General features: G+C 45.8%; 5 protein-coding genes across 5 annotated transcripts; 3 read left to right on the top strand and 2 right to left on the bottom strand.

Moving 5' to 3' along the window:
- Window positions 1–3394: 3394 nt before the first annotated feature.
- Window positions 3395–4505, bottom strand: TrAtP1_005210 (putative secondary metabolism biosynthetic enzyme; the record flags this gene model as incomplete). The annotated part of the gene is made up of 3 exons (XM_014093452.1): window positions 3395–3582; window positions 3656–3878; window positions 3981–4505. The coding sequence occupies 3 exons, from the start codon at window positions 4503–4505 to the stop codon at window positions 3395–3397; spliced, it is 936 nt and encodes a 311-aa protein (XP_013948927.1).
- Window positions 4506–4831: 326 nt separating this feature from the next.
- On the top strand, window positions 4832–6300 carry TrAtP1_005211 (uncharacterized protein). The gene has a single exon (XM_066112623.1). The coding sequence runs from the start codon at window positions 4995–4997 to the stop codon at window positions 6216–6218; it is 1224 nt and encodes a 407-aa protein (XP_065968708.1). The 5' UTR covers window positions 4832–4994; the 3' UTR covers window positions 6219–6300.
- Window positions 6301–10076: 3776 nt separating this feature from the next.
- Window positions 10077–11246, top strand: TrAtP1_005212 (uncharacterized protein; the record flags this gene model as incomplete). The annotated part of the gene is made up of 2 exons (XM_014093467.1): window positions 10077–10768; window positions 10850–11246. The coding sequence occupies 2 exons, from the start codon at window positions 10077–10079 to the stop codon at window positions 11244–11246; spliced, it is 1089 nt and encodes a 362-aa protein (XP_013948942.1).
- A 2752-nt stretch (window positions 11247–13998) lies between these two features.
- On the bottom strand, window positions 13999–16002 carry TrAtP1_005213 (uncharacterized protein; the record flags this gene model as incomplete). The annotated part of the gene is made up of 1 exon (XM_014093455.2): window positions 13999–16002. The coding sequence occupies one exon, from the start codon at window positions 16000–16002 to the stop codon at window positions 13999–14001; it is 2004 nt and encodes a 667-aa protein (XP_013948930.2).
- Window positions 16003–16271: 269 nt separating this feature from the next.
- On the top strand, window positions 16272–17754 carry TrAtP1_005214 (uncharacterized protein; the record flags this gene model as incomplete). Its single annotated transcript, XM_014093456.2, has 1 exon — window positions 16272–17754. The coding sequence occupies exon 1, from the start codon at window positions 16297–16299 to the stop codon at window positions 17752–17754; it is 1458 nt and encodes a 485-aa protein (XP_013948931.2). The 5' UTR covers window positions 16272–16296.
- Window positions 17755–18182: the final 428 nt, after the last annotated feature.

Below are 18182 nucleotides of genomic sequence, written 5' to 3' on the forward strand. Positions count from 1 at the left end.
GAATTACGTAATTTTAAAATATATTTAATATTTATTAAAAAGATAAGTTAATATATTAATTATAATAATTTATATTAAGTTTTGTTTTTATTTATACTGTATTTGTTTTAAGTACTTTTAGAATATATAGTAACTTAAATATATTATTTATTATTTTTATAAACATTATAATAAAATAATAATATTATAAAAAATAAATAAAGTAATAGTATATACTATATTATTAGTTATAGTATTTTTATTTTAGTAATATTAAATAATTCTTGGAAAAAAGCTATAGGCGCTATAACAAGAACTAGTCTTTCACCAGGTACCCAAATTTACCAAGTTATATCTTGTTATACAAAGCCAGCTGTACAAGAAAATCCCTCAATACACAACCAGGTTGAACTTCCGGCCTAGCCGACTTCCCCTTTTTTAGTCAGGGCAATGATTCTCAAAAAACGTGGCGTAATTTAGTCAAGGCAGCACTTATCGAATAGGTCGATAAAGGAAGGTTCGCTTCAGTAGAATGCAACTAGTATTAGCCCCCTGTCAAGTGCCGCATTCCTTTGACAGCTAGCTCCGACACTACTCTTTCGGCAATAAAGCCACTGTTTAGTTCCGAGATCGAAGAAACTCATGTAAAAGATAAAGGATATATTTTGTCCTTTCGAGTCTCAGTCTATAGGGTTTATTTTCAATGCAAATAAACAGGTATAGCTTCTTATTATCCATCTTCTTACATCGCTGCTTTTTATCCCGCGACCACTAGAATAGCAGTATTGTTTCCTCTTATAAACCACTTGGTTAAATCCTCTGTCTCAAAGAGGGCCGAATAACCCTTGCAATTACCGTATACAAAGCCTACAGTTGGAAGAATAGCTCAGGATCAGGACCAGGGAGATCCCTGCTGCAGAGTATCATGATTGCTTCTCAACAAAGCCTCGGGGTTGGGACACTGTCAGCAGGGCGAACCAAAGACCGGCAGTCGCAAAATGCATGATTGGCTTACCACGTCGCTGTAAAGCAAGGTACATTATCTTTATTGCTTTGCATGATCTGCTAACCGAATGTGTGCCCTTAGGATCTTAGCTGCTGTCGTGTATGGAGCACTCCGACGCAAATTAAATCCTTCTCCAACAAGCTGCATGCCAGGAGGATCGCAATTGTTAGTTTGGAACAGGCCCCAGAATCCCCGCATACAACGCTGTTGCTATAGTTCTTCTACTCTTGGGTCCAAGCATGTGAGTTTCCAAATAAAGTGCAACAAAAAACAGAATACCATGATGGAATAGAGCAGCGCTCTAGCTTTTGTCTTTCATTTATTATTTCTGCCCGGAAAAAAAAGAAATGAAAAGAGCCAGTTGCTCCTTTATTAATTCCACGAGGGGGGGGGGCAGGAAGCTGTGCTTGTCGCTTTAGCTTCCGCGGCAATAAGTCATTCTATCTTCCGTGCTTGAAATGCCGAGTTCCATCTTCCGTTTGTCGAAAGCTATTCTATATCAGGTCAAGGCTGTGCATTTTGCCAGGGTGAGGATGACACGTTTTTTTGATTGTGACTAACCTCTCTTGCTCTAGGTCTCCGCCACCGATTCCCCAAGCCTCACCGATCGTACAAACAATGCAGCCAAGGCTTTTAGCAAAGGAGGCAGGATTCGTTCTACTTATTATTCTCGAGTAAATCATCCGCAACAGATTTTGAATGACAAGCTAGAATAACACTCAAAGCTTTTTACACAGATCAACATATACAGGCTGAACTATACTGTTGCCTTGGTTTCGACCTCGATTGTTATCTCTAATTTTAGCGCCTGCAAGTAATTTCTAATTACTAGGTAGTTGGCTGCTTAAATACTTGATTATCTATAATGCTACCCAATCTGTCAGAATTCAATATTCTTATCTCCTGCCCGTTGGATAAATGGTCTTTTAGCATTGATACCTTCTCCATACACTAGAACCAATGATTTGTAGCCTCATTGGAATGTGATTTTTATCATTAGTGAGGTTTTTCAATAAGGGTAAAATAAAGCAGGGATTTCAAGCTAAAAATACTCACGTGCATATTCCATCGTATAACTGCCACAGTCAAAACAGCATCTAAGTAGCAAGTAGTCTATAGGTAGATAGCAAAAAAAAAAAAAAGAAAAAACTACCTAAGTACTATGTATAAGATAGTAGAATATTTCGTCCAGAGAGTGGTTCTTCAATATAGGACAGGCTACGGTACATCGTAATCAAAACATTTTGGTGCCAAACCTTTTTTCTCTCAATTCGCCCTTGATTTGTCGATTGTGTTAAGCAATACATCTACTGCCCGAATACCACTCAGGGTCGCAAGAGCCGCGAATCTAACGGCGGTGGAAACACATAGGGTATTTTGGCGCCTTCTCCGTCATGAATGCATTGCTCGCAGCAAACTTGGCATAGCTGCCTATACCCCCCTGAATAGCGCACGTAATGGGCTGCTATAGATGACTACGTAGGCTGTTGTTAAACCACCCGAAAAGGATAGACACTGCATGAATGAGCCGAAAACGAATGCGAAGTGGCGAACTGCCAGGGTTAGGCCTGGATATACAGGATACACTAGCTATGAGAGCGATGATGGCGACAATAAGCACCAATGGTCATGGGGGAGAGTTTTCCCAGAAAGAGGAAATAGAAAGGGTGCTGACGATACCAATCATCTAGATGGCATTACGTATACCCTAAGCTCGCGACCACTGCAGCCCAGACGAGCAAGGATGGTTGGGCGAGCGATGAGATGGAGACATTGCCCATATCAGCGTAGAAGTATATAGGGGTAGAGGACTAGAACTTCCAGCTGTCGAAAATTCTCATCCTCTTGATCTCCTTGAAGTTTATTTTCTCCCTCTCCAGTTGCGGCATAGATGAACGGGAAGTATGGCTCGCTTGGCTCGCTTAGCTCCTCTCTTTGGTGAGCAACCAGGCCATGATTCCAGACGCAAACACGGGGATACTCCATGATGAAACTCGTGTTGAGGCTTCGTAACCCTGTATCTCATTTGAATGCTGGGTGGCGCATGTGAGAGGCTGTGTTTGTGATTGATCACATAATCCAACAAAGGCATGAGATGTATGATTGTCTAGCAGAGGAAAGAAGACGGAGTGTAAGAATGTAGTACAAGAAGGAAAAGTCAAGAGAATTGAGTTTGTAGTATTACATGACAAGAGGAGTAGCCTCTGTAAACCAACTACGAGATTCCTTAGAGGCTTAATCAGTGCAGTCATTTACGTCACAGACAGACGGGTACGTGGTGAGGTTTTAAGCTGTAAGTCTAGTAAAAAAAAGCATACTTGTGCTGTAGCTGATTATCTATGTCATGCGGGAGATACTGAAGAGCGAAATAACACACATTCTGCGAAGTCCCGTGATAGGCATCAAGCTTTACGTTAAAAGGGCGCCATTTAGGCCAACGATGGAGCTCTTCAGAAAATAAGGGTCTTCATCAATTCGCTTGCGAATCTCACCCATTGCCAATTCATCCACATCCCACGAAGACCATACGAACCTGCCGTGCAGGAACTTCGCCTGCTCGGTAGCTGCCCAAACCGCGAATCCACCGCAAACTTCATCTGTGTAAAACGAAAGCAATCATGAGCTATATAACTTGAGAGGAATATTGAGAAATTGAAAGGAGAGACTGACCACTATCGAATAAATCTGGCGTCAATCCCATTGATTTCCAAGCATCGTTGAAAATGAGTCCTGGGTGGAAGCTAATAACTTGTAATTCTGTAATAGGGGTATTCTGAGCGATAACTTGGAAAAGAAGCGTTGCGGCCATCTTTGACAGCGTATACGCCGGGCGTTGGGCGACCCCAGCATGGGCGGTCATGTGAATAACCTGCGAAGACACATTGATGAGATACTAGAGGCAACCCATCAGCGTTATGTACAACCCATCAGCGTTATGTACAAGATTTCTTATTCCCGTGTTGGATAACTGAGGAATGAAAAGCCCTTTCCCCACCTTTTTCTTCCCATTGGATTGCGAATAAAATTGCTCCGTAAAATACAAATGGGATTTGACGTTGACTTCGAACTGAGACCAGACCTCGTCTGAGCCGAGTTCCAAAATTGGCTTGGGCTCCGAAAACTTGGCAACATTTGCGACAAGGACGTCGACAGTTATACCCTTGGCAGTGAGAGAGTCCCAAAATGCCCTCGTTTCATCTGGATTGGTCATATCGCAGGCCTGTTTGATGATCTTGGTGTTGGTATTGGACTTCTTAGCCTCCTCCTCTAGTTTAGCAGCAGCTTCCTCCAGGATGTTGACACGGCGACCGAGAAGGATGACAGTATCTGCAGAAGCTTGTACAAAGCTACGCGCGATGCCATACCCAACGCCTGTCCCGCCTCCGGGAATGAGGATAACTTTTCCGGCCTGGCTGAGCTCAGGCCTCTTTGGAGAAATGGCGGGATACAGCTGGCGATGGGTTGTCTTGGTGACATTAGTTTCGTGAAGCTGTGCAAACATTTCTTGAATATTCTCCATCTTGAAAGTAATGTAGTGAAGGACTGGGAACAAGGGACAAGTGTGAAGTGCAGATTGATGTTTGACGTTGTTCAGCAACCGATTGAGGAATATTGGCATTAATATACTTGAACAACGTCAACGATCAGCCCAGCGACCATCCATTATATTTACACCAAAGCCCATTATACATGTTCACTACGTCGGCGTTGCATCGTAGAGGCTCTGTTTAATGTTGGGGTCATCGGGATTGCTATGCGGGAACTAACCCAAGTTGATTAGCTCCCGCAGATACAAGTCTAGATTGTTCGCCGCAGTCGATTAATCGACTAAACATCTCCGCAAATAGACTGCGGGATTACTGTACAAACCATTTCCATGTTGAACTTGCCTCTCTACCTCTGATAGTGCTCTCTCCTTGACTCAAGTGCGCTAGAACAAACATATTGTTGGGCAAGGCCTACGTCGTGCTTCAAGAAACCTTTTCGTGCCCCGGTAGCGCAAACACCAATGACGGAGGTGCGGAGCAACGCCTGCCACGCCTGCGCAAAGGCCAAGCGGAAATGCACAAAACAGGTGCCTAGTTGCTTGAGATGCGGACGACTTGATCTCGAGTGCATTTATCCAGCCGCCAAGCCCGGCCCTTATGTTATGATTAGCTGGGATGCCGCGGCAGAAACCGACGACGGTGTGCCAGGCAGTTCCACGGGTACCTCTTTACAGCAGCAATACGTCCGCCCCGCAACACCTGGCGGTGTTCTTGGAATAACTCCTGCCCTAGACTTTGCCGATTGGACGCTTCATTTGGTAGATGAGACCCATACGAGTAGTTCGTTTACCGCTTACGAAACCTGGGTTTCCCATCTTCCTAGGCAGCCCGACGTCGGTCCCTTCAACCTGGGATATCTGCAACCTTTCATTTCCGTTCTGAACCAGTGGCTCTCGGAATGGGTAAGAAAGGGGAGCAATCCATTCGTACACGCGCGATTGTATCAGAATAGATTTCCAAAATGTGCGCAAGACGCCTACTCGGCGTTGACGTGCTACCTCAACAAGACTGGGAGCAATAACAGCATTGTTATGCACTTGTTGGAAGAAAAGTGTTGGGATCTAGTAACCCAAATCGATATGCCACAACCACACCCCCCCTTTGACGACAGCAGGCCGGCCATTGATCTACTAGAAAAACTTGCCAAGGTTCAGAGTCTTTTGATATACCAGGTGGTCGGTCTTTTCGACGGGAACATCCGATTGCGTTATTTGGCAGAAAAGCGAATAGCGCTACTAAAGAGATGGATGAATGAATTGGTTGAGGATGCCTATCGCACGTCATGTTCGGGCTCTGTCTTGGTCTCTGCTGGTGTGAACACAGAGTCTGACATGGACATGCCTGACTCTCAAAACGCCCTGTGGTACTCTTGGATACTCTCAGAGAGCATCAGGCGTACTTGGATCATTGCATCCGGAGTTCAGGGCCTCTACTTATATATGCAGCAAGGGTTCACCAACTCGTGTCAAGGAGGGATGATGTTTACGACAAGACAGGGTGTTTGGGAGGCTCAGTCAGCATCGGCGTGGGACAAGATTTACTCAGAACCTGGTGCGGGACTGACGAAAATCACAGAGTTAGATAAGCTGCTTACAGAAGGTGGACCGAATAGTGTCGACAACTTTGCAAAAGTAGTCCTGATGGTCACCCTAGGCACGGAACGGGTAGCAGCATGGAATAGATAACGCATATTAGACGTTGGTTGCTCTCGAGTGTAAATCTTTGTGAGAAGATAATACTGCAATTTGGCCCGCTGACTATAGACATGCTAAAGTAGCAGGATAATTTTGTTATTGGGTGTTGTATAACACAGCATCAAGGATAGGCTATTTCCTCTCGTGGAGGTTTTTTCCAATATGCTGAGCAAAATCAGGTACATTGCCAGATATCGCAAAGAACTCAGGAGAAGCATTGCTACGGGAAGCACGGGCTTAGCACAGACTCCAAACTTTCAGCCAGTAGAGAAGGGTACCGAATCCGAGCCGATCATAAACACCACTGGTTATCCCATCGTTTCTGCAACCCTGCTGAGCTCCGCCTCCTTTAGACACAACTAAATCATGATACCGCTTCGGTCAAGATGCGTTTAGGCCTTTGAAGAAGCCGTCATCAGGTGGAAATCATCTCGGTTTGCAGTGTTAATGGCAGTCTTCAATACATCGTTATTAACATAATTAGTATAAAGAACATCGAAGCCAAGGTTGTACTCGGCCGCCTACTCCGCTCTAAGAAATCGACCTTGGTCAATTATGCCTTATACAGTAAGCAAATTGCATCTGCCAAATATGGATGTAGAGTTCCGGTGGCCACAACCTGCTCAAGGTCAAAAGCATCCCAGGATCTGGAGAATCTGTTCTTACTATAAAACTGATTCAATACATCCGCTAAATCGACGAAGACTTGGTGCTCCTATATTCATTCCATTCTTTGGGCGAAAAGGCAGATACCAACATCGACCTCGGGCCCTGTTACAGGATTGACTAAACGAACCCCCAGACTACAGCTCTCCTTTATCGCAGTGGCTCCAATCAATTGATAGCAAGCAGTCCTTTCAAGACACCCCAGCAAGTGAATGATATAGCTATTACCAAGGACGCAATCTGCGTTGCTCGCTGGCCACTATTGTAAACTTTACTTAGCGGGACAACTTGTTACTCACCATTTTTACTAACTATTTCACAGGCGCAAGACGATCAGACAGCAAGGATTGATACCCTTGGAAAGACTTTGCTGTGGCTTTTCTTGTATTATTTAAACCCCATCAGCCCTAGTAGTTCATAGCAATGCAGTATATAATAAATTGAGCTAACTTCACGTTGTTCACATTGAAGTGTGAAACATATATGTCAACAATAGGCGAATAGGCGACGAGCTACCTCAAAAAGCCACGTCGATATTGTTTGCGAAATGATTGAGGTTGGCGTAAACTCATCTATGGACTACCGCCTCTTCGTAATGGAATATCTAGTAATTATACTGCTGCCGTCAAGATGGCGCTAGAAGCGCGTGATAACTCTTCTAATATTTCGAGCCTCGTGGAAAGAAGTGCCCCATACGCCTTTAATTATATCTTGGGACATTGCTAAGTGTATTATGCTGCTACCAAATGGGATTTAATTCCATTGGCAGATCTTCTGACTCATATCGCCATGCAACTCAAGGGACAATAAACCCATAACACTTTTGATGAACAATAAATCCGTTCGTCAAATTTATAAAGGAGTAAAAACATTTGATGTTCTTAAACAACGAGAATATGCTTTCGCACTCAACTCAGGTATTATAAACACTGTCTCATACTGCGTGAACATATCGCTCAAAGAATACTGGCACACAGTCCTCTTTCCCAAACAGGTTTGAACCCCAATTCCCAGGATTTCAGGCTCTTCTACATATCGAACGCATGACTCATATTAGCCTAGATTGTATGATGAGCTCGTTCGTGACCAAAAACGCAAGCATGTCATATAGAATCGACTTTTTCGGGGCGTCAGTCTGAAAGAGTTAGACAATTTTGGTAGTCATGTCTTGCATTACACGATAAAGAGCAGCATTTAGAATTCTAATGAATATAAACAGTCATAGCAAATCCGCTAACAAGTCCTCAGGTTGAATCTATCAGGTGGGCGATAACAGAGAGGTGCTTTTGCACTATAAGACTGCTTGCATTATGGAAACTGCAGATACACCTTTAGTAGTTCTCTTTTTCTTTCTTTCTTTCCTTCTTTCCTTCTTTATGTTTATGTGTGTATCTAGAAGATGATGTATTTTCCATTTCACGACTTTCTTAACCCTTAATTGAGTGTGTACTTGTCGCTGTATCTATTCTGTCGCCACCAACCTCATTATATACCCTCGAGAAAGTGGGGTTTCAGCAAATTACAACTAAAAGTATGATTAGAATTGAGTTGTCGAGACTTACGCTCAACGCATTAATATTGCTAGGATTCTCCAATAAGAGGTTATTTGGACCGGCCCTAGCGTTGATTGACGGTTGTTATATTCACTGTGCGAAATTGATAGCTGTACTGATTCCAGCTGTTGTTAATATGTACCCAAACAGCGACTTCAGCGTAGAAAAAAGCCAATGAGCACGCGTTATAGCTAATTATAATATTGTAGTCGCAAGTATAAAAAAGTAGTAAGCTTTGGCCCCGGATGAAGTTGTCCGCGACGATGCCGAGTTAGGCAAGACTTGGGAGAATGTGCCATCCACTAACCTGGAAGGGCATGCAGATAAATGCTGTTCCAGCTGAGCATACGCCTGGCCGTAAAACGACACTCTGGCTGCATGGTTGATTCTTGCGCCAGGAGCACCCGTGGGTCCGCCGTAGGGCTATGTCCAAGATGCCGACCGCGGTTTGTCATTCTCGTAGGATAGTCCCCGCTTCCAGCTGCTACAAAAACTCCGAAGGTCCACCTGCGATCTTGAGAACTGCCGATGGTCGTGACAAGGATAGGATCACAAGCATTGGCGAAAACACCATCTAATAAAATCGAAGTAGACATTTCACATCTTGGTTTTGTATTTCTATCTACTCCCCTCGTCCATGAACAGAGAATTCTCCGAGAATACAGTTAGAACAACGCCAAGTCAGTTTGAAACAGCTTGTCTGCGCCTGATTGGGCCGCGTCAACGAAGCCTCGACGCCAAGCAGCGCGCGCATATACGCTTTTTGCCAAGGGGGGCTGCATATACGCTCATCCACAAAGTGGGTCGCGTTTCCATACGAAAACCTGTACTCTCTGTCATAGAGCATCTCATATTATGCCTACGTCTACTCTGCACTCAATACGCAAGAGAGCAAACACTGAAAATCAAGGAGCCGAGGGAAGTCCAGCGTATAGAAGTCAATCATGCGGTCTTTTGCAACACCCCTCTTATTGCCAACAGCATCACAAGTTTAGGAGATTACATACAAATTGACTACCTATGACAGCATAATAGCCATGGTTGGGAAACCTAACATAGAGGTTCTCGGCATAGCTTTGCACTCTGCTAGCTCTTTTATGCCGCCACTTACTAAGCTGGAACATATTCTGGATAGTGACGGTCTTGAAGTAGAAGGTATCCAGCTGCTAGAGGCAAGAGTTCGCGAAGAGGATTCAGGGTATAACATCCGTCCTCTTTCGTCTGAACCTGGACTAGCACGCCAAGGTGAAAAATTCGGTCCGAGAATCGTGACGCCGGTTGATTGCAGAAACAATAACAACCGCAATGTTTTAGGAGAATGGTATACTACTTCTTATTAAATAGCCAGTTGAGAAGCTCTCGGAATTTCCTATAAAGTACACCCGGGGTATTGAAAGGAGCGTAAGTGAGCATCCTTTAGTGGGGATAGTCGCTAGGCTATACTAGGAAAGGAAGCTGTGGTTTGGTTGAAACAGGCTGCAGGTTTACATCATGGAGGCATTCCATGAATTGATTCTCTGCATTGCTTTATATATGTATCTTTATGATTTATAAATAACAGCTGCGTTTCTCCTTTTCCTACAGTTGTACCACTACTATCCCGCTATCCATATACTAACACTCGGCAGTCATGTTTCTCCATAAACTATTTTCTGCTCTGCTCATTCCTGTCGGGGTTTTCGGTAACCCTGTCAGTATTGAGCAAAGATCGCCCGGAAACGTGGCTCAGGCTGGCTCACCTGTTGTTATTGATACAGATGGCATATACATTCGGGGGAGTCCTCTGAACACTGGAGGTCTGATAGCTGGTTATACTGCGCATGAAGACGGCCAGAGTATTCTTCGACTTGCTGAGTCTACTAATGGTGGTTCTTCATGGAGCTTTCTTGGCGAAGTCTACCGTGCTAATTCAACTGCTCATGATGTTGATAACGCTATGCCTTTGCAGCTCCCTAGTGGACGTATCGTATACGCCTACCGCAACCATGATCGCACCGGAAACACTTACACGTACTACCGAATAACTCTGTCGTATTCCGATGACGGCGGCAAGACCTTTCTCTATGCATCAACCGTGGAGCAGCAAGCAGCCACTTCTACTCCCAATGGCCTTTGGGAACCTTTTCTACGTGTCGCCGCGGACGGATCGCTGCAATGTTACTATTCCGCCGAGAACAATGGGGCAGACCAGGATGGATATATGAAGCGTTCGACTGATGGAGGATTGACTTGGTCAAACTGGATTAAGGTATCTGGAGATAATGTCACGTCGCGCGATGGAATGATTGGTGTTGCCAATCTCGACAATTCAGGCAACTTGATGTAAGATTTTTACCACCAGATTATCTGTGCTGTATGGGAATACCAGCCCGACCTTGAACTAACATTGTTACTCCAACTTAGTGCTGTTTTTGAGAATACGGAATCCGGCCCCTTTTCCATCGACTATGTTCTGTCCCATGACGACGGCAACTCCTGGGGTCAGCGGGCACGCTTGTATACAGCAAAGAACGGGAAAAATGCCGGAGCTCCTCAAGTGGTTAATGTCGGTGGCACCCTTGTCACAAGCTTTATGACAAATGAGGACGTGGCCGGAGTTGGTGGTAACGGCATTGATGGAGCCCAGATGAAAGTTGTTACAAGTACAAACGGAGGTCAAGCATGGGGCCCAACTACTGTCACAGGTGCCGCCGGTTCGCACTGGCCCGGGCTCTATACCCTCGACCAGACCCATTTCCTTGCTCTCTATACTAAAGACGGCTTGGGTGCAGTCAGTCAGGATTACCAACTTGTCAATTGAGTACTGGCTTAGTGTGCTATCTAAGTTACCTTACATTACTGGAATAATAGAGTATATGCTCCATAAAAGTTGTAAACTTTGCTGTATACCACCGCTGGCTATTAACTTATACCTGTCTTTGTCTCTGTATGCTCCGTCTTCAGAGTCCGATGCTTTATAAAGGCACTGGATATCATGCCAACAGCTGCTAAGCATGCATACAATATGAATAAATTCCTCACACTGAAAGAGAAAGCGTCGAGGACGACTTGGCGCTGCACAGCATCTTGGATCGTTCGCGTAATGCCCACATTTGCGGCTGCCATGCTGCCAGACAGAGCTTCAAGAAGAGATTGGCTTAGCCCAGCGGCGGCAAGCGATGATTGTCGGCTGTCCATACTGTTTTGGAATACCACACCACCCACCACAATGGATAGTGCCATGGCAAGATTGCGAATGAAGCCCAAGGACGCTGTGGCTGCCGCAGTATCGGCTTGACTAACAGTGTTCTGGATTGCGATGATGGGCCCTTGGAAAAGAAGCGCAGGCCCCAGACCGCCAAAGATTTGCAACCCGACCACTTTTGCAACCGATGTGTCGGTCCCAAAAGTGATGTACAGCCCGGTCCCTATAGTCATGAGTGTTACGCCGACCCAAGTGATCTCTCGGTAGCGTCCCGTTCGATCAATTAAGACGCCAGAGATTGTTTCTATGACGGCTTGTGTTACTATCAGTGGTAATAGTAGAACACCAGCCCCGAAAGGCGAAGTTTGCCGCACGCCTTGAAAATAGAGCGGCATGTAATATTCGATGCCTATGAGCACCATGCCATGCGAAAACACAACAAGGAAAACTGCATTATTCGACCAGCTTTTGAACACGCCAAGCGGCATTAAGGGATGTTTGGCCAGACGGTGCTCGCTAAACAGGAAGAAACCGATCATGAGGCTTCCGAATACAACCAAGCAGATAACCTTAGGGCTGCTCCAGGGAAATATGGCGCCGCCGAAATCAAGTCCAACAAGAAGCAAGAGAGTTACTGCCAAGATGGAGAAAGTTCCAAACCAGTCAATGACCTTCATGCCTTCGATGAGTCTGGTGCGCGGGTTGTGGACGTCCAACAGAAGCAGCATAATAAAGGCAGTCGCGGAGATTGGGAGGTTGATCCAGAAGCACCATCGCCAGGTCCTGAACTGCGTAAAAGCGCCCCCAATTAGCGGCCCAGCAGATCCAGCCAGAGCCCATACGAACCCCGCATATCCCAGATACAGTGATCGCTTCCGCACACTGAAGAGGTCCGAGATTGTGATGGTCACCAGCTGCATTAGACCGCCGCCGGCAGTGCCTTGCAATGCTCTTGCAGCAATCAGCATTGGCATGTTGGTGCTCAGGGCTGCTAGTATGCTGGCAGCAGCAAAGACAACCACAGCTATGAGGAGCATGGGCTTGCGACCCCAGATATCGCTACATTTCGCCCAGATTGGGCCTGAAGCTGCATTCGCTACGAGGTAGGCGCCGCCAATCCATGCGTACCCCGACGAGGAATGCAGATCGGCGCATATTGTGGGAATAGCTATTGCGATAATTGTTTGATCGAGAGCAGCGATGAAGAGACTGAGCTACAACGTATTGTTAGTCAGATAGTCTTTGTCAATGAGCTCGTGTGGAGTAAGTTACATATAGCGCCGATAGGATGGCATACAGTCGCAATGCTGTGCGGGTTTGTGGGCGGTCTATAAGATGAAGCGGCTCAACAGGGTTCTCGCTGGAAGGAATTTCTGCGGCAAAAGGTTCTGCTGAAGACACAGCAACTGCTGTCAGAGGTTCAGCAACTGTGATAACGTCAGTCGTTGCCATTATTGTTTCATGTAATTGAAACCATTCCAATACACTTTTTAGATGAACTGGTATAATGGGGAATAAACAGACCGATGGTTTGGGGATTTTAAAGCTTTTGGTGACGAGGTAAAAAAGAGGATGACTAAGAATAACAACAGCCTAAAGCCAGGGGCACAAGACACGGCCCCAAATTGTTGCCGGGTGACTCACACTACGAGATCTACGAGATACCCTTGAGCAACCTTTTCATTTTGAATGCTTCTACAAATGGTCTTCTGAGGCATCAGTAGCTCGAAAATTTCAAGGGCTAGTATTGGTAAATAAAGGATTCCGTTTTCATTTTTAGTGAAAAGAGATATTTGTTGTTGCTAGGAAAGGAGTATCTAATGATTGTAGTTAGCGTTTCTGCTCTCAGCAAATGTTTTATTCTTTCTCCTTTCCTTTCCTTATATCTACCTTTCCTTTCTTCTCCTCTCTTTCTTCTTCTTCTATACCCACAATCAATCCAGCCTCTTCTTTTGTCTCCTTCAGCCTGAAAAAGTTAACAATGCAGCTATATTTTAGCGAAGCTTTGTATGGGTTGAATGGAGCCGTGCTCTAGGCGCACGGGTTACGTTGTAGGGGGGCCTTAGCACAGCTCCGTGTAAAACCGATATAGAAGCTTATTACAACACAACGGTGAGAATAATGTTCAAGACACACAGAGCGAAAGTTAGAAGGAGGATTGTAGTTTAAATTGGTATCTCTATCTCTGTTGCTTTTCTCAGCAATCTACCTATCACGGAAGCTGCACCTCAATGACTCACAGCCTCATTCTTGAAACATTCAAATCATTAGAAGCTTGTACTGAAGATACCACAAAGAAACAGCAAATCGTTTATTTAGTTTTAGCTAAAGAAAGTAAATTGGCATGTTAGATGTAAAAGCCAATAAGCTAATTCCCAAACAACCAGTCGGCAGGAAAAAGACCAACAGCATTGTCCAAATTGAAGTCCGTTCCATCAAAGCTGCTAAAAAGCGAATCGTTAAGCGAGGATACACCCATTCCACCTTCTTCGTCGAATGTAACATTTCCCATCTTCTCCGGAGCGCCAGTGGGCCTGTTCTCGCGCTGAGAGCGCAAAGTTGTGACAAAATCCGGCTCGAATGTGGCATCGCTTGGTGGATTGGTTGACCAGGCTTTGAGTGTTATCTTGCCAACTGCAACATGAAACGCAGTCTTGGCGTTAAGAATTTCGGGGTGGTTCAAGTAGACGTCTGCCATTTTGCTCCAGTTGCTCTTGAGCTCTGCAGGCGAAAAGAATCCCACCTTTGCTAGGCTGGTCAGGATACACGTTAGCGCATCCCAGAGGAACAACGCCTTTATTTTCCATCGAAATTTCCCCAAATGAGGGTTGCTATATAGTGTGCAGTCGGTATCAATAATCTTCCGAGCCAGAGTACAAAGTTGTTTCCTTTCGGGATCGCCAATGGTATGATTCATTAGTGGGGAGATTCGGCTGCGTAGTCGCGCCGCGTTGGTAGCAGATCTCACGCTCCCAAGTACTAGAACGTGCAGCGGGTTGATGATATCGCAGTACCGGAGATACTTGGTCTCAATGGAGTTTTCAACCTCGTCAATAAGCATTTCAAGCTCCCCACTCGCTTTCAGTTGAATCGTACCACCGGTATCCTTCATTTCGACGCCAGTTCGCGTATACAAATTGGACAACTCTGTTTTTGTGAGACAGTAAATCATCTCAGAGGCGCCTTTTTGCTCTTCTGGCTGGTGCGTCATATCAGGGTAGATCTGCGCATCGTTGATGTTGAGCGGTGGTTTGGTGTCCCAGCTATTGGGTGAGATGGAAATTCCGGTGCCTGAGATTTGACCTGCGTATCCGTCGAGAGGGAGAAGCTGCCAAAACACTCGCCGCCGCATTTGAACGTCAAATGGGGATAATCCAAGACCCTCTCCATCGTGATGGAGTCCCATACGCTGGGCGATGCGGACCGCAATACCGGTTAGCATCCAAAATAGGTGAGGGTCAATTTGTGTACGAATGGAAATAAGAAAGAGCACGCACGCCTGGATTATGGGCATTTCTGTGGTCTTCAGCCATGATGCATTGACTAGGGCTTGCCAAACAGCATGTTGGTACTTGGACATCAGCTCAATGCGTGACTGCCCATATTCAAGCACACAATTCTCATCCGACATAGAGAATACGGCAAAGTGGTAAATGGCAAAAAGTAAGCACTCGTCCGCTTTTGACGCCGTGGAGGGTTTCTGAGAGACTGTTTCAACCATTTTTGTTGTTGTCGGAATGTGTAGGATTTTACAAAGAGGCTCGACATTTTCAACATGCGTCGCCCAAAGCTTCATTGCATCTCTGTGGCTGGGATGATAGTGGGTAAGAGTATGCGAGCCTCCAAGAAGCACACCGGTAATTGGATCCGTTGTGAAAAGATTCGTAGCCACTGCTGGAACAGGTTGGTCTTCCTCTGCATCCTCCGGTCTTTCATGCATGCTGACTAGCCCAGTATTGAGCCAGAGACCACTGCCAATATACCGGGATTTGCCGTCACCGGAGACCAGTTCGCCAGTCGTCCTCGCAGGGGACATTGAGTTCTGCGTGCTCTGGCCTGTCTGTTTGCCATCAGCTACGGATAGAAGGCCATTTTCTTGTAAGATGCGCTGATACCGCTTCAACCGCTCGTGCGCGTCCTCGTTCCGCTTTCGCTTTCGCGGTCGCGGTGGATCCGGTGCTCGATAGACGCATTCAAACTCGCCTTTACTGCAGCTCGAGCATGATGGGAGTGCCTTGTCACATTTGACCTTTCTGCGCACACACTGTTGACATGTGTAGGGCATTGTAGTGCCGTGTTGTAAATCGTCATTCCGAGGCTCAATTGGGGCCTTGTTTGGCGTGGGAGCAATTGCTATAGGTCGAGGAGGCATCGCAACGCTTGACGGCCGTCAATTACGGCTCAAGTTGATCGAATAACTTGTCCTCCTCGGGTCAAATGGAAGAAGGAACGGAGGCAGTTTGAAGTTCAATAAATTCAGCACGGGCGCGCAACACGGGTCCGAAGTACATCCTTGGCTCCGATTGGCTAGTGGCCCCCAACTCTATTAAAGCGTGATTCTATAAGATGGTATATAAAAGGCATATAAAAGGCAATTGAATGTCTAGTATGGATGAGGGAAGAAACAATTTTATGATTATTTGTTTCAGAGAAAAATTTGACAAAAATGAACCAAAAACAGTTGGACTTGGAGGCAGCGAAATTACCTGCCGAAAACAACAATGATCCCAATCTCGTCACCTGGGATGGGCCGCAAGACCCTGAAAATCCAAAGAATTGGCCGAACAAGATCAAATGGCGCTACACGGTAGCGGTGTCCTTCTTCACATTCATCTCCCCTGTTTCATCCGCCATGATAGCGCCAGCTCTATCCAAACTCGGCGAAGACCTCAGCATGAACAGCAAACTGGAGGTCGAACTGGCCCTGTCTATTTTCATCCTCGCCTATTCCGTCGGCCCGTTGTTCTTCGGACCTGCATCTGAGCTTTATGGACGGGTGCGTCTACTACAGCTTAGCAATATATGGTATCTTGCATGGAACCTAGGCTGTGGCTTTGCACAGACTCCAGCCGAGTTATTTGTCTTTCGCTTCTTAGCTGGTATTGGCGGAAGCGCCCCTCTTGCTCTGGGAGGAGGCGCTATTAGTGATATCTGGAGCGCCGAAGAACGCGGGAAAGCCATGGGAATCTACACTCTTGCACCGCTCCTGGGCCCGGTTGTTGGACCGATTGCTGGAGGCTTCATTGCCGAGTACACTACTTGGCGTTGGGTATTCTGGTCATCTAGCGTCGCAGCTGTGTTTATCCAGGCCATTGGATTAATATGGCTCCGCGAGTCGCATCCAGGTACCTTGTTACGAAGGAAGCGAGATTGTATCGCGAAAGCTACGGGAAACCACAAGCTGCATACTGGAAACATCGAGTGTGAAAGACTTGTGAGGAAAATCGGCAGGGCTCTCGAAAGACCATTTCGCATGTTCATAACCCAACCGATTATCACGGTTATTGCGATTTATATGGCATACCTCTTCGGGACCCTGTATCTGATGCTCGGAACCTTCCCAGAGATTTGGACAGAATGGTATGGCGAGAGTGTGGGTATTGGCGGGTTAAACTACCTTTCTATCGCTATCGGTTCATTCACCGGTCTTATACTCAATTTCTTCTTCATCGATCGCATATACCGCAACCTCAAGGCGAGAAACAACGGCATGGGGCGGCCTGAGTTCCGAATGCCAACCATGTTTATCGGATCCATCATGGTCTCCATCGGTCTGTTCTGGTATGGATGGAGTGTACAGGCCCGCCTCCACTGGATCATGCCCAACATTGGTGTTGCCATTTGCTCGGCAGGGACTATGGGGTGTTTACAGGGCATGCAAACGTACATCGTCGACAGCTATCCGACCTACACGGCTAGTGCTATGGCTGCTTGCGCGTTTCTCCGCAGCTTGGCCGGTTTTGGATTCCCTCTCTTCGCTCCATACCTGTACAGCGACCTGGGTTATGGATGGGGGACAAGCGTTCTCGCCTTTATCAGCATTGGCGTGGGTATTCCAGCGCCCTTTTTCTTTTGGAGGTTTGGTGATAAGCTAAGAGCTCTGTCAAAATATGCTGCAAACTGAGACCTGGATGGGAGACACAGACTCCAAGCGGTGTCGCGGTGTATACCCGTGTGGTGCTGTCGCTGCCACGGCGGCAATGGTGCTCTTGCAATGGAGCCATAGGGCTTCATAGGCTGATATCTACATGTGCGGTAATCAAGAAGATTTATTACCAACATGGGCTCGATATATTTTTACTATATTGCTATTACAAAAATACTCGAGTGTTATATATAGCGTCCAGGGATTACTTGTATTAGGAAACTACTAAATAATACAAACAATACAAGATACTATCAATAGTATACTTTTAGTTCTATTGATCCATTAACAAAACCATTAATATTTACTAGCAAAATCCTCTTAAATGCAAATGCAGCTTAGAAGTAGAATATTCTCGGCCAGTATGAAGCTTGAAAAAAGCAGCCTTGATCTTCAAATTAGTTGAC

Source organism: Trichoderma atroviride, chromosome 2 (assembly GCF_020647795.1).
Source record: "Trichoderma atroviride chromosome 2, complete sequence".
Taxonomy (NCBI): domain Eukaryota; kingdom Fungi; phylum Ascomycota; class Sordariomycetes; order Hypocreales; family Hypocreaceae; genus Trichoderma; species Trichoderma atroviride.